The sequence below is a fragment of the Bos grunniens genome, chromosome 4, assembly GCF_055505025.1.
Source record: "Bos grunniens cultivar Pamir isolate PY7600 chromosome 4, Bosgru_T2T1.0, whole genome shotgun sequence".
In the NCBI taxonomy this organism is placed as follows: domain Eukaryota; kingdom Metazoa; phylum Chordata; class Mammalia; order Artiodactyla; family Bovidae; genus Bos; species Bos grunniens.
The window spans coordinates 39,658,467-39,672,912 of NC_141168.1; the positions used below are offsets into that span (position 1 = coordinate 39,658,467).

A 14,446-nucleotide genomic window follows, 5' to 3' on the forward strand; every position below is an offset into this window, starting at 1 on the left:
GATATATAAATAGGATTAATTACATTCCTAGTGAAATGTACTCCTACCTTCATTAAAAAATTTTATTAGATCCTTATATAAAAATTTATGATTGAACACAATTGTTCATATTTTGTCTTTCAGAGACTACATTAATTCCATCTTTTTCTTTTTATCTGTTAGATGGCAATAAAAGACGTATGGTTAAAATATTGATACTGTATTTATCCTTTTTTTAAATAGTGGAAGAAATCAATTTCTTTGACAAATTCCCATAGAATCTACTGCTCTGAGATTAACTCTAGCTATGTCTAAAAGAGCTCAATAGAAGCCCATTAATATTAAATATTTCCACATTTCCAGTAGTTCTTCCATATTGATGAAGCATTAATACTTTAATACTTCAATATGTGCTGCTAATAATTCACTACAGCTAACTCTTTAAAAAAATCCCTTTTAACCTATATTATTACTTAACTAAAAAAAGTTTACTATTTTAACAGCTAACAGTTCTAAAATTCTTCATATATTATGAACTATGAGTGTTGAGTTGTCTTTGAGGATCCAAGTTTTTTTCCCATATTCACTGTCTTAACAGAAAACCAAAAGACAATATATTTCATTAATGAAGTAGGTCCCCTTCCCTTAAGACCTATTAGAGGAAAAAGGACATCAGATAAGTTTTTGTGTCTGAGAAGTCCAATTCTAAGTTATAGTAGAAACAAACAGAGGTAAAGGGCTTGGATGAATTTAGATACTAGTCTTTGCATGTCTCCATTTGTTCTGATCAGTAAGCCACAGTGCAAGTAACTAAATAGTTAAGGTTTTTTTTTGTTTTTTTTTTTAGGCCAGTGGTTGTGCCTATTAATTCTGATGTGCCTTAACTATAAGGTAGATAAAACATATAGCTTTCTTTTAAAACAGATTCACTGGTTTATTTTTTGTTTTGAGGAATAATTTAGCATATCTGTGTCTATCTTAACTTCATATACTATTCCTGAGATCTAAAAAACCACTTTGTAAATGACATTATGCTCAAAACTGTAGTAACATTATATTATCATTATTAAATTCATCAAGTGCTCAATACCACATTTGAAGCTCGGCTAATACAAAAGCTCATTTTATACCTAATCTTTCTTCTCTGAGGGACTCTCTGTCAAAAAGTTCATAGAGGAAGAAGTAGGAGGAATTTCAACTCTATGGTGGGTTTTTAAACAAGGGGACCTGAGTGACTGTTCTTATAGCTTGCAGGGCAACTCAAGTTGTTTCATGTTGGCAACATTCTGTCAAAACTAGGCACAAGGAAAGTTAAAGAAACATATTTTTGTCATTATCAGTTGCTTTCAAAGAGGGCTATATGAGAAAAAAGGTTGTGTTCTTTAAGTATAAAGGTGCATCTGTTTTTCAATCTGTTCCTAGGTTTAAAGAAGAAATGACCAGCAAGTGGTTACAGCTCTTTGAAGGAAGTGGCGTCCCGTATGGCCCGATTAACAACATGAGGAATGTGTTTGCAGAACCCCAGGTTTGTTTTTTGAAATTTTTAGTATGTTTTGGTTAAAAACACAAGAATTTACCTCTTTTTTTTCTATCCAGACTGATTCATATAAATGTACATTAGCCATTGGTCTTGAAAAGTCATATCACATGATTTTTTACTCTAGGTTAAATTATGCATCTGAAATAAAAAATAATCAGAATTTGGAACTGGCTGTCTACAATTATACCTTTATATCAATTGGATCTAACATATTTCTCCAGCAGTCACTACATGACATTTTCAAGGTCAGGGCATTTGTTTTTTCCTGAAAAATGGAATAAAAACAATTGAGAGTTGGGATCAGGCACTCAGAGATCATTCTCTGCAGGAAGAAGTAAGAGTAAGAAATGCGTAATTTTCAGAGTCACAGTCCCCCTCTCACCATATGGCTATTTTAAAATGGACAGAGAAGTCATCATTAATTTTGCTGATTAGAGACATCTATATGCTTTGAATAATGTGCAATATTCATGAAGAAGAAATAAAATTGAATAGAGATTCATGCTGTACATTGTTTACAGACTCCTTGAGTTTCAGAAATTGGGATCATCTGAAAAAATATTTCTTCTATAACACTGTTCAAATGATTATTTTGAGATAAGGTCAGAATAATAAGTTTTGATGTTATTCAATCAGCCTCACTGCAAGCAATTTACCATTGCTCAAAGTCACATATTAATCCCATAATGTAGAGGAGCTCCCTTTTTCTGGAAACTTTCACTGTGATTATTCATGTATCTTGTCAGCTTGCAACATTTCAAAATTATAGTATTTCTCTTCATTTTTTTCATTCTTATAATGGTAGATTTTTCTTTGAAATAAGTTGCTGAAAATGGAATACACCTTTTAAGGGAAAAAACTGACCTAACTAACTTTGGTACCTTTGTCTTACACAAATATCTGTTTAAAGGAAAATTGAAATGTATTCAAATCAATGATTTCAGTATTTACTGGAGGAAAAAAAAACAAAGATGATTAATGCAGGAATTCTGCTGTGCTATTTTTTTGGCCAAGATGGTGATTATGGAAAGGCTTTTTTCCTAGTGAAAGAATGGTCAATAAGAATTGGAGGAAAGGGAGTCCTCCTGATACGGACTGAGTCTTTGTTAAGGGGTCCCCACTACACTACATTGGTGGTGAATGCCAGTGATTCCTTGTGATGAGGTAGCAGTGTATATGCCCTGAATATAACAGACCAGAGGGGCAGTTATCTCACTTCATAAGTTTGAATGAGGCCAAGCTTTGGCTTTAAGCTGTTGTAGAGGAATGGGTGGGTTTTACCATTATTCCCCTGCTTACAAGTAGAACTGAGGTGTGTAGGGCTTCCTGTGTAACTCAATTTAAGGGTACATTTCTGTAGAGATGATTCCTGAGAGTTCTTCCATCAGCATTTCTGTTGGCTCCCCCTGTGTTTCATTAGGAATAAAGGCTCCAAAGCAGGAATGTTATTTTAAAAATTGTTAGATATATTCAATGACTACTTATTTTTTAGGCTTTGATAAACAAGGATCTAAGGTCCCACACTTAAAACTGTTCACTTTGTGGGCTGGCTCAAATTGAATTTTGGGTAAATAGGATTTTCATTCTCAATTTTCCCTTGTAGATCAGTTTAATTACTTTCAATTTTGGATCGGAACTCCTTTGGACCTACAGGAAATTTGTAACATTGGTCTGTGGCTTATTTTTAGCACTGAAACAAAATTTCAAATGGAGAATATAATATATCCTAAGCCAGGATACCAATTTTTTCTGCTCCCTCAAAAGTCTCTGAAAAATACCTTCTTATCCACCAAAACCAAATTCTAATTGTTACAGTCCTAGCATGAAAAGTTCTTAATCATACAGTTATGGTTATTGACAGTCATACTCTAGTTGCAAGAATAGAGTTGGTTTCTTTTATACATGATTTCATTCTTCTTTGGAATTTAAATACCAAAATCTGTGTATAAAAGTATCTGGAGTTTTAGAAAGACAAGAGAACAGTGTAGTATTAATACATTTTAAATATGAGCGAAGATTACTATGACAATTGTATGTAGGACTGCTTGGCACAAGAAATAAAGGTATCTCTTTTCCCATGCCTGGAAGTGTTCGGCTATTTTAGAAGGATTCTCTATCATTAGGTATTTTGATAGGACTGTAGAAGATGAAAAAAACAGGGAGTTAAAAAATTTTTGTATATCCAGTTTTTTAAGGAATCTCCATACTGTTCTCCGTAGTGGCTGTACTAGTTTGAATCCCCACCAACAGTGTAAGTTTTGTCCGTACCCTCTCCAGCATTTATTGCTTGTAGACTTTGGATTGCAGCCATTCTGACTGGCATGAGATGGTACCTCATTGTGGTTTTGATTTGCATTTCTCTGATAATGAGTGACTGATGGTAGGAATGCAAACTAGGATAGCCACTATGGAGAACAGTGTGGAGATTCCTTAAAAAACTGGAAATAGAACTGCCATATGACCCAGCAATCCCAATGCTGGGCATACACACTGAGGAAACCAGAATGGAAAGAGACACATGTACCGCAATGTTCATCGCAGTACTGTTTACAATAGCCAGGACATGGAAGCAACTTAGATGTCCGTCAGCAGACAAATGGATAGGAAAGCTGTGGTACATATACACAATGGACTATTACTCAGCTATTAAAAAGAATGCATTTGAATCAGTTCTAATGAGGTGGAGGAAACTGGAGCCTATTATACAGAGTGAAGTAAGTCAGAAAGAAAAATACCAAGACAGTACATTAATGCATATATATGGAATTTAGAAAGATGGTAATGATGACCCAATATGGGAGACAGCAAAAGAGACACAGATATAAAGAACAGACTTTTGGACTCTGTCGAAGAAGGTGAGGGTGGGATGATTTGAGAGAATAGCGTTGAAACATGTTTATTACCATATGTGAAATGGATCGCCAGTCCAGGTTCAATGCATGAGACAGGGTGCTCAGGGCTAGTGCACTGGAATGATCCTGAGGGATGGGATGGGGAGGAAGGTGGGAGGGAGGCGTTCAGGATGGGGAACACATGTACACCCATGGCTGATTCATATCAATGTATGGCAAAAACCGCTACAATATTGTAAAGTAATTAGTCTCTAATTAAAATAAATAAATAAATTTTAAAAATTTTGATAAAATAAATTATTAAAGAAAACATGCCTTAAGATAATATCTAAAAGAGAAATACTCTGAAAGTTCATTTAACAAACCTTTTTATTGTATTCAACATTTACTATGTACCAGATGCTAGGGATTTAGCATGAATTTAGTAATTCTTTTGCTTTCTGAAAAATAAATTATAAGTTGACTTAAGCAGCAAATACCCAGTAAAATTTCACTGATGCATGAATCAGGGGATGAGTGAGTTGGTTAACTTTGTAAAGTATAGGTTTCCAAATAATCAAGTGGCTACTATCCCCGCTGTGTGGCACTGACTGACTCTTATATGTGGAGCTGGCTGAGAAGCCTTTGAAACTCCAGGGACTAAGCATAATACAATAGCCAAGACCATGGAATCAGAAGTGTTGAGAAGTTTTATAAGATTTCTAGGCTTCAGTTTCCTCAACGCTAAAGTAATGAAATAGAACCTTTTCTCTATACTGTAAAGTTAAATGGGATAATGTTTATCAAAGTCACATAGTAGGGATTGTTAAATGGTAAATGTTCAGTAAAAAGTAATAGCTCTGGTTATGGTGCCCTTCACAGTTATATTTTACTAAAAGATATCTTTTACTTATCATCATGTAGTGGATAAAGGCAAATCCAGTGTAGCTGTGAGGATGGGGATCATCAGCTTGACATCAAGCTCTAACTAATATCCTTTTAAGGAAATGCATCCGCAAACTTTGTGCCAAGAAGTGCTCAGCCCATCATTTTTCTGATTACTGAAAATCTTTTTGTTTTCCATTTTCTATAAAAGTATGATTTCCGTTCAAGGTGTCCTCCCTTGTTTTTCCCCTGATGAGTTGTGGAGTTTCTTGGCCCCCGGTACATGGAACTGGCCACTTCTGTTCGGATGTGGGACTGCGCCACTGGCGCCCGGGGCCCAGCTCTCCATGTGCGCCTGGCCAGCACAGCTGCTAGTACAACTGAAAATTGATTTGGGTGAAGTACAAGGCCTGGAACATGGCGCAGGAAGTGAAACTTTGATGAAGTGAAAAGGGGTATGTCTAACCAAAAACAAAAAAAAATAGAAGCATCAAAGAGCAGGAGAGAATTTTTTGTGAACCTACTTATCAAGTGGACCATTTATATTTCATCTCTGGTTTGAACATGGTAGACAAGTTTACTTGATGGTTGAAATTATTCCTAACCAAAATAATGTCTTCATAGTCTCATGCTCTAAGAAAACTTGCCATTTGACTCAATTGAAACTACAAATGATTTTTTCCTTGGATAGATGCAAGGTTGTCTACCTTTTATCCTCTGATTATATGCTGCAGTCCTTTGCACAGTTAAAATGATCCTGCAGGCATCCACTGTTAAGTCAATCAAGAATACTACAGGGGGTTTTGGTCTGCATTTACTGATAGCTCTGAGAAGTTTTGATCCAAAACCCTTTTAGTGGGAGTTTTATTGTTTTTTTCTCCCTCAGAGATACATTATCTGAGGAAAACTATGCATTATAGAAGTATAATATAGATTAACTGCATATAGATTTTAATAGTCATGTTTCCAAGTGCTTTCTTAAAATACCTTCTTTTACTCAGGCCAAAATTGTGCAGTACATTAAAAGAATTCTTAAAAAGCTTAAAAATCTTACTAGATGGCCTCAGTATGGTCCTATTTAACATGCCCTTGGGTTACTAGATGGCCTCAGTATGGTCCTATTTAACATGCCCTTGGGGACATGTGCATGAACTACATTGTGGTTTGAGGTTTTCCAACCCAAATAAACTTAAAAGAAAATGTAGCTTTTAATAGAGACTATTCAAATTCCTGCAAAAACAGGTATGGATCTCGCCACTGAGAGGATTTAAAAGCATTATTATCTACTATGAGAATCAAAGGAGAATTTGTTATCCTGCTGTTTCTATTTTGCTCAAGACCGTATATTTGGTGATTCTAGTATATGGCCATTTTTGAATGAACTGCTCAATTAAAATATATATATTATGAATAATTGAACCTCTGATGAATATTTTTATTTCTCCTTGATGCCATGACCTGTGAGTGGGAAAGAAAGGGCAAAGGGTGTCGCAAAACTGGTGTTATTTAAAAGAGTCTTCATATTTGTACCACACAAGTTGAAGACATCAGGTGTAAGACATCACCCTAAAGCATCACTTCTGAGAACTATTGGGAGGGAATATCAGAACTGAAATATCACAGCTGGCCCTGATTTTAACTGGTGCCAAACACCTGCAGGCCCTAAAAGGATACCAAAACAAAACCCCACCCTGTGGCAGCAAGCCAGCCCTTAACAACCCTTCCTTAACTTTGCATCACCATCAAAATTAATTTAACATTTTCTACAGAAACCTTATTCTTCCTGTCCCAGAAGGCCATTACAACTCCTTTAGCCAATCTTTCATATGGGATAAATATGTCATAGAAACAAACAGAGTGAAGTCTTGAAATATTTGATCACTTAAAAATTATCTGTTGTTTTCATATCATTATTTGTGGAAGCCTGTGAAGTTGGAGGCTTTATTAATCTCTAGGTTAGCTCATAGTCTCTAAGTGATTTTGTTTTAGCACATTTTGGCAAAATATCTGAGCATCTGGGGGAAAAATCCTTCAATATTCGTATAGTAAGTGTCAGAAGCTCCCCAAAATACAGAGCTATTCTTCAAGCCCTTTCTACCTTACACACACAGGCATGCATGAGCACACATGAACACACATACACACATGCACCGCTGATGTATTCCAAAGATTGCTTTTTGAATGACATTCATTAGTTGCATAGCCCTGAGAGGGTTATACAAATCAAGCAAAACTATATCCTTGTTTCTAATACTGCTGGGAAATATGTACATACAATGCTCCCTGTAACTGGAAAGCAGTTGATGAAGATCTGAGGTAAAACAGTTTGTCTGGATATAATTCTTAGTAGACAAGAGATGAAAAAGTAGAATTTATGTTCATCTTTGAGTGTATATGACACATTTCAGATGATGAACAAATTCAGACATATTATTTGTATTGTGTGTGTGAATATTCAGTCCTGAATATTCATTGGAAGGACTGATACTGAAGCTGAAACTCCAATACTTTGGCCACCTGATGTGAAGAACTGACTCATTGGAAAAGGCCCTGGTGCTGGGAAAGATTGAAGGCAGGAGAAGAAGGGGAAGACAGAGGATGAGATGGTTAGAAGTTAGATTACATCACTGACTCAATGGACATGAGTTTGAGTAAACTCCGAGAATTGGTGATGGATGGGGGAGACTGGCGTGCTGCAGTTTATGGGGTCACAAAGAGTTGGACACGACTGAGTGACTGAACTGAACTGAACCACTCTAATGGCAGGAAGTGAAGAGGCACTAAAGAGCCTCTTGATGAGCGTGAAGGAGGAGAGTGAAAGAGCTGGCTTAAAACTAAATGTTAAAAATACCAAGATCATGACTGTGTGTGTGCTTAGTCAATCAGTCGTGTCTAACTCTTTGCAACCCATGACTGTAGCCCTCCAGGCTCCTCTGTCATGGGGATTCTCCAGGCAAGAATACTGTGTGGGTTGCCATGCCCTCCTCCAGGAGATAGTCTGGGGATAGATAGATAGATAGATAGATAGATAGAAATAGGGATTGAACCTAGGTCTTCTGAATTGCAGGCGAATTCTTTACCGTCTGAGCCAGGGAAGCACCAAATCATGGCATCTGGCCCCATTACTTCATGGCAAATAGAAGGGGAAAATGTGGAAGTAGTGACAGATTTCCTCTTCTTGGGCTCTAAAATCACTGTGGATGGTGACTGTAGCCATGAAATCAGAAGACATTTGCTTCTTGGCAGGAAGGCTATGACAAACTTAAACAGTGTCTTGAAAAGCAGTCCGTATAGTCAAGTCTATGGTCTTCCCAATGGTCACGTATGGTTGTGAGCGCTGGACTGTATAAAGAAGTGGAGTGCTGAAGAATTGATGCCTTCAGACTGTGGTGCTGGAGAAGACTCCTGAGAGTCCCATGGATAGCAAGGAGATCAAACCAGTCAATTTTAAGGGAAAATCACCTGTGAATACTTGTTGGAAGGACTGATGCTGAACCTGAAGCTCCAGTATTTTGGTCGTCTGATGTAAACAGCTGACTCAGTGGAACAGTCCCTCATGCTGAGAAAAATTGAGGGCAGAAGGAGAAGAAGGATGTAAAAGGATGAGATGGCTGGATGGCATCACCGATGCAATGGACATGAACTTGGGCTAACTTTGGGAGATGATGAGGGACAGAGAAGCATGGCAGGCTGCAGTCCATGGGGTCCAAAGAGTCAGACACAACTGGGTGACTGAACAGACAATCAGACAACAATAGTCTATATTTATAGAATTTTTATTTTTATTTATTTATTTTTTGCATGATTACATTTTATTTTTTCATTGTTCTGAAATGGGAGAGAATTTCTTTAATAGACTTCTCTGTATCAAGGACAGTAATCATGTCTTCTTAATAAAATCAGATCTCCAGAGCCCAGGATATTGCCTAGTAGGTGCTTAATAAGTTTTTCTTGAATCAAAGAATTAATTTTTCTCAATTACTGTTACTGGGGCCTAATAAAAGAACAAATAGAGTAGTTCCATTAGTTTCTGAATAACATAAAACCCTTTGCTGTTCTTAGATGATAGTTAATGCTTCCTTACAGCTTGAAAAAAAGAAAGAAGTACTTTAATCTTTGTCTTTTGGGCCAACAAAGTAGACATTGTCATTTTTCTTTACAAGGTGTTTTTCACATAACACACATACACATACACACACATCATGGAAAAACATGTAAAAAGAAATTGGACTTCAGTATTTTCAGTGCCATATAAGCATTAGTCCCATTCACTGTCATCAGTTCAGTTCAGTTCAGTTGCTCAGTCGTGTCGGACTCTTTGCGACCCCATAAATCGCAGCACGCCAGGCCTCCCTGTCCATCACCAACTCCCGGAGTTCACTCAAACTCATGTCCATCGAGTCGGTGATGCCATCCAACCATCTCATCCTCTGTCGTCCCCTTCTCCTCCTGTCCCCAATCCCTCCCAGCATCAGAGTCTTTTCCAATGAGTCAACCCTTCGCATGAGGTGGCCAAAGTATTGGATAACACCCCTATAAAATAAGTATTTTTATCTTCTGCATGCTGCTGCTGCTGCTAAGTCGCTTCAGTCGTGTCCAACTCTGTGCGACCCCAGAGACGGCAGCCCACTAGGCTCCCCTGTCCCTGGGATTCTCCAGGCAAGAACACTGGAGTGGGTTGCCATTTCCTTCTCCAATGCAGGAAAGTGAAAAGTGAAAGTGAAGTCGCTCAGTCGTGTCCGACTCTTAGCGACCCCATGGACTGCAGCCTACCAGGCTCCTCCGTCTATGGGATTTTCCAGGCAAGAGTTCTGGAGTGGGAATTTTTAATATTAATATTAATTTTATTTATGCTATTTTGTTTTCTTCTTACGGATTTGAGTTATAGACTTGAGTTGGATTTGATGTCCTTTCCTTATTCCAACAGAGATTTTTTCTTTGCCCTTATTCACCTCCTTTGTACTATTTTGTCAAATATATTTCTGTATCCTATAGGTCAACAATATACTTATTTACATATAGTTTATTGCAATATCATTTTAAATATGTCAAAAGATTAAAGGAGGAGAAATATGCAGTTATACTGCTTTTTATAAATGGCTAAGTGATTATCTTACTGGTATTCTCTATGTGTGTCTGTGTGTGAGTTCATAGTGCTGTATAGTATCATGTAGTTTCAGCCTAAAGAATTTTCTTTGGTATTCATTATAGTGTATTATGTACCAAGATATTCTCTTAGCTTTTGTTTACCTGAGTTTATCTTTAGTTTGCCTTCATTTGTGAAAGGTAGTTTTGCTGGATACAATATTCTTGTTTGACAGTCTTTACTTTCAGCACTTTGAGTATGTTGTTTCACTGCCTTCTGATTCCCATGGTGTCTGATGAGATGCTATGTGTTAATCTTCTTGGGATTGCTTTATGTGATGTCATTTTTCTTTTGCTCTTTTCAGAATTTTCTCCTTGTCTTTGAACTTTATGAGTATGCTGTGTCTGGGTGTGTATCGATCTCTTTACATTTATCCCAGTTAGAATTCATTGAGCTTCTTGGATGTGTAGATTAATGTTTTCCATAAAATTTGTAAAGTTTTAAGCCATTATTTCTTTGATATTCTTCATCTTTTTCTTCTTCTGGTACTCCAGTTATGTGTATGTTCATCATTAAATAGTGTTTCACATTTGTCTGAGATTTTGTTCAGTTTTCTTAATTTGTTTTTCTTTCTGAAATTCAGATTGAATAATTCCTATTAGTCTATCTCTAAGTTTGTTGATTCTTTCTTCTGAAAATTCAAATATATAATTGAGTCCCTTGAGTGAATTTTTCATTTCAGTTATTGCACTTTTCAACTTAAGAATTTCCATTTGGTTCCTTTTAATAATTTGAATATTTCTCTTTATTGATATTGTCTCTTTGATGAGTCATCATCCTCACATCTTCCTATAATTCTTTAAGCATGCTTTCCTTTTGTACTTCAAACATATTTATAATAGCTGCTTTGAAGTTTTTTTCTGCTAAGTCCACTGTCTGGGCCTCTTCAAAGGCAGTTTCTATTGCCAGCTCTTTCTTTCTGTGTATGGGATGCACTTTACTGTTTATTTGCATGTTTTGTAATTTAGATCCCCCTACCCCAGTTGTTGCTTTGTTTGTTGCTTACTGGGTCAAACAACATCATGTGAAACGTTGGACTGGATGAAGCACAAGCTGGAATCAAGATTGCCAAGAAATATCAATAACCTCAGATATACAGATGACACCACCCTTATGGCAGAAAGTGAATAGGAACTAAAGAATCTCTTGATAAAAGTGAAAGAGGAGAGTGAGAAAACTTGCTTAAAACTCAGTATTCAAAAAGCAAAGATCGTGGCATCTGCTCCTATCACTTCATGGAAAATAGATGAGGAAACAATGGAAACAGTGACAAGACTTTATGTTCTTGGGCTCCAAAATCACTGCAGATGGTGACTGCAGCCATGAAATTACAAGACACTTGCTTATTGGAAGAAAAGCTCTGACCAACTTAGAGCATATTAAAAAGCAGAGAGATTGCTTTGCCATCAAGGGTCCATCTAGTCAAAGCTCTGGTGTTTCTAGTAGTCATGTATGATGTGAGAACTGGACCATAAGGAAAAACCAACACCGTATTGTAAAGTTAAAAAATAAAAAATAAAAATAAAAAAAAGAATATTAAAAAAAAAGAAAGCTGAGTGCCAAAGAATTGATGCTTTTGAACTGTGGTGTGGAGAAGACTCTTGAGAGTCCCTTGGACTGCAAGAAGATCCAATCAGTCTATCCTAAAGGAAATTAATCCTGAATGTCATTGGAAGGACTGATGCTGAAGCTGAAGCTCCAATATTTTGGCCACCTGATGTGAAGAACTGACTCATTTGAAAAGATTCTGATGCTGGGAAAGATTGAAGGCAGGAGAAGGGGATGACAGGATGAGATCATTGGCTGGCATCATCAACTCAATGGAATGAGTTTGAGAAAGCTCTGGGAGATGGTGAAGGACAGGGAAGCCTGGCGTGCTGCCGTCTATGGGGTCACAAAGAGTCGGACGTGACTGAGTGACTGAACTGAGGTCAAACAACATGATTTGACTGCATTGATATTGTGAAGTCTTTTTTGCACAGCTCCTAACGTTCCAGCTCGGATTGGTTCTACTTGTTTTGTCTTTTACCTAGTGCTCGCTCTTGGGTAGACATAATCCAGTTAGTGGTCAAAGATTGTTCTCAGCCAGTTAGGTTTTTATCCTTTACACTTGTTTGTGTGTATGGCTTAGAGGCTGTTATGAGTTCAGAGAGTTTACATTATTTTGCCCTACTTTTAGCCAGGGACTAGTCACTTGGGGACTCTCTCTGGGACTGGTTTTGCTTTCTCAGAAGCAATTGCTCAGGCTTCTAGGGACGAGTGTGATAGCTTCCTAGACATTGCCCCTGGGTCAGAGTAGCTTAATACCCAGTCAGTGTTTGGTCAAAAGTTGTTTGAACTCTCATGCCAGTGAGACTTCTGCTGTTCTGTGTTAATGGATCAGACTGCACTGTGGTGAATGGTTGGGTTTGTTTAATTTGTTTGGGTGTCTCACAGAACTCAAGAAATTTGTTTACACACTACATTACTGTTGTATTACAAAGGATATTAAAGGATATAAATCAACAATGAGATGAAAGATGCATAGAATAAAGTCCTAAATGAAGGATCTTCTGTCCTGGTAGAGTTTGAGGACTGGTGTGGTGTCACATGGAAGCATTCTGGTTACCCAACCTGGAAGCTATCTGAACCCCTTTCCTTTGGGGTTTTATGGTGATTTCATTACAAAGCATGATTGATAAAATAATTGACTGTTGGTAATTGAGTCAACCTCCAGCCCTTCTCCCCTCCTCGGAAATCAGGAAGTAGAGCAAAAGTTCCAGCCTTCTATTTAATGTTTGGTTCCCCTGGCACTTAGAACTCATCTTTAGGTGTTTCCTAAAAGTCACCTCATTAACATAAACTCAGATGTGGTGAAAAGGGGCTTGTTATGAATAACAAGATACCTATTTCACCTTCATAACTCTTTCAGGAACTGAGGATGAGAGACCAAATATGGCAAAAGATTCTCCCATTGCTTTTATTGCTCAGGAAATTCCAAAGGTTTGGGGAACTGTGAGAGAGAAATATATATAACTAAATATGTATTTCAGATGACCAAATATATATTAATATGTCTTATTAGTCAAAATATCACACTTGGTGGTTTCAAGGTGATGGGACTCAGGCTACAAGTTCTGCCTAACTTTCTGTGGGTTGTGGTTCTAATGTCACTTTAGTTTTCCAGACTTTTGCAGAGGTATCCAAATCTGTGCTGTGTATGCACCACCTAGATCTGGGTGGTGTTGTATCTGTTAGTTCAGTTCTCAAAATGTGGTTTGTTGAATTTGACGCATGCATATGTATGCCCAAGATTTCATAAACAACCTTATGCAGTCATATTCCCAAGTTTCTCTCTTATGATCTCCTTGGTAACTTCCAGTAGGGAACCTCTTTCTGGTCTTGTGGCCAGAATGCTGTGACTGTAGTTACCGTGTTCTCCTGCGTACTTCCGTAACTGCACTTGTCTTTGGGACCAGGTAGCAGCAGGACAGAGAGAGAAAAAGAGCAGTGGATTTGACTCCACTTTTTTTGAAACTTTAGTTTCATCAGACTTAAAGGAATGTTCCCCTTTCTTCAAATTTTGGCTTTAGCTGGCTGCCATCATTGCCTCTTCTAGTCAAAGTTGCTGCTACCACTTGTCACCTAAGCCTTGGCTGAAAGCTGGGACAGAGGAATGGATAAAAGAAAGCAGAAACCAGATTTCCATACTCTCTGAGTTATACGTTCTCTTTTCCTATTATTCCTTGAACTAAAACAATAGGCTTCTCCTGGAGCTTTCTTTCTTTGCACCTGTGTTCGTTTGAGCTGCTATAACAAAAACATCATTGATGGGGTTATAAATAAACAACAGAAATTTATTTGTCCCATTTCTGTGAGCTGGGGAGTCCAAGATCAAGGCACCAGCATAGTCAGTATCTGATTGTGCTTAGCCGTTCAGTTGTGTCCGACTCCTTGTGACCCCATGGACTATAGCCCTCCAGGCGCCTCTGTCCATGGGGATTCTACAGGCAAGAATACTGGAGTGAGTTGAAATGCCCTCCTCCAGGGAGTCTTCCCAACCCAGGGATTGAACCCAGGTCTTCC

General features: G+C 37.6%; 1 protein-coding gene across 26 annotated transcripts in view; it reads left to right on the forward strand.

Moving 5' to 3' along the window:
* Window positions 1–14,446, forward strand: part of SUGCT (succinyl-CoA:glutarate-CoA transferase) — a 784,651-nt gene that overhangs the window by 342,237 nt on the left and 427,968 nt on the right. For all 26 annotated transcript variants that reach the window (XR_015162296.1, XR_015162293.1, XR_015162297.1 and 23 more), the window contains one exon: window positions 1,402–1,504. Coding sequence is in view for 21 of the 26 variants with exons in the window: in XM_086395998.1 (XP_086252124.1) it covers window positions 1,402–1,504 (103 nt within the window). In the remaining 5 variants the exon portion in view is untranslated. The remainder of the gene's footprint in view (window positions 1–1,401; window positions 1,505–14,446) is intronic.